Here is a 707-nt window from a genome sequence, read left to right as displayed (position 1 = left end):
CCAGCGGGAGCGGAGGGACCCATGGGACCTTGTGCACCCTGGGGAGAGAAAAAGAAGGGAGTGGAAAAAGGGGGACACACACACACACACACGACACACATACACACACAACACACAGGAGGAATTGTGAGATGATGGGGACCCAATTAAACACTCATTAGGGCCGAGTAATGATCCTTGGAAGTAAACACCCCGGCAGGTTTTCTCCCTGGTGCTTTATGGCTCTCTCCTCTCCTGTCCCCCAATGCCACCTTCTCTCCTGTCCCCAGATGCCACCTTCTCCTCTCCTGTCCCCAAATGCCACCAGGCAGGACTTACCCTGGGACCGGAGGGACCCGCAGGACCAGCAGCACCTTGATCTCCAGAAGGACCCTGAGGAGGAAGAAGGAGGGTGTGGGGGGTGTCACATCACCAGGTCCGGCACCCAGAGGGGCTCAGCCCCAGCAGAGCCTTTGTTGGGGGGGAGCTTGGGGCTCCATCCGTGGATGGGGTCCAGCCCCCACGGTGCTGAGCTTTTGGGGGGGGTCCCCAAAATCAAGACTTACGGGGGGTCCAGGAAGCCCCTGCAGCCCGGTGAAGCCACGGTGGCCCTTCAGCCCTCTCTCTCCAGCCTCTCCTGTCTCACCCTTGTCACCGCGAGGTCCTTGGGGACCCTGGGAGGGGGAGAAGGGGCACGTGTCAGCCTCGGGGTGACAGACACACCCCCC

At 61.2% G+C, this 707-nt stretch overlaps 1 protein-coding gene across 1 annotated transcript in view; it reads right to left on the bottom strand.

Moving 5' to 3' along the window:
- The window catches only part of LOC106898177 (collagen alpha-1(II) chain-like), a 30,797-nt gene that overhangs the window by 2,648 nt on the left and 27,442 nt on the right, over window positions 1-707 (bottom strand). Inside the window, exons 27-28 of the mRNA XM_014959289.1 lie at window positions 546-683; window positions 319-372 (exon numbers count right to left, since the gene is read on the bottom strand). Of these exons, the coding sequence (XP_014814775.1) occupies window positions 319-372; window positions 546-683 (192 nt within the window). The remainder of the gene's footprint in view (window positions 1-318; window positions 373-545; window positions 684-707) is intronic.

The sequence above is a fragment of the Calidris pugnax genome, unplaced genomic scaffold, assembly GCF_001431845.1.
Source record: "Calidris pugnax isolate Ruff unplaced genomic scaffold, ASM143184v1 scaffold324, whole genome shotgun sequence".
Taxonomy (NCBI): Eukaryota; Metazoa; Chordata; class Aves; order Charadriiformes; family Scolopacidae; genus Calidris; species Calidris pugnax.
This window is presented reverse-complemented; position numbering and strand designations above follow the sequence as displayed.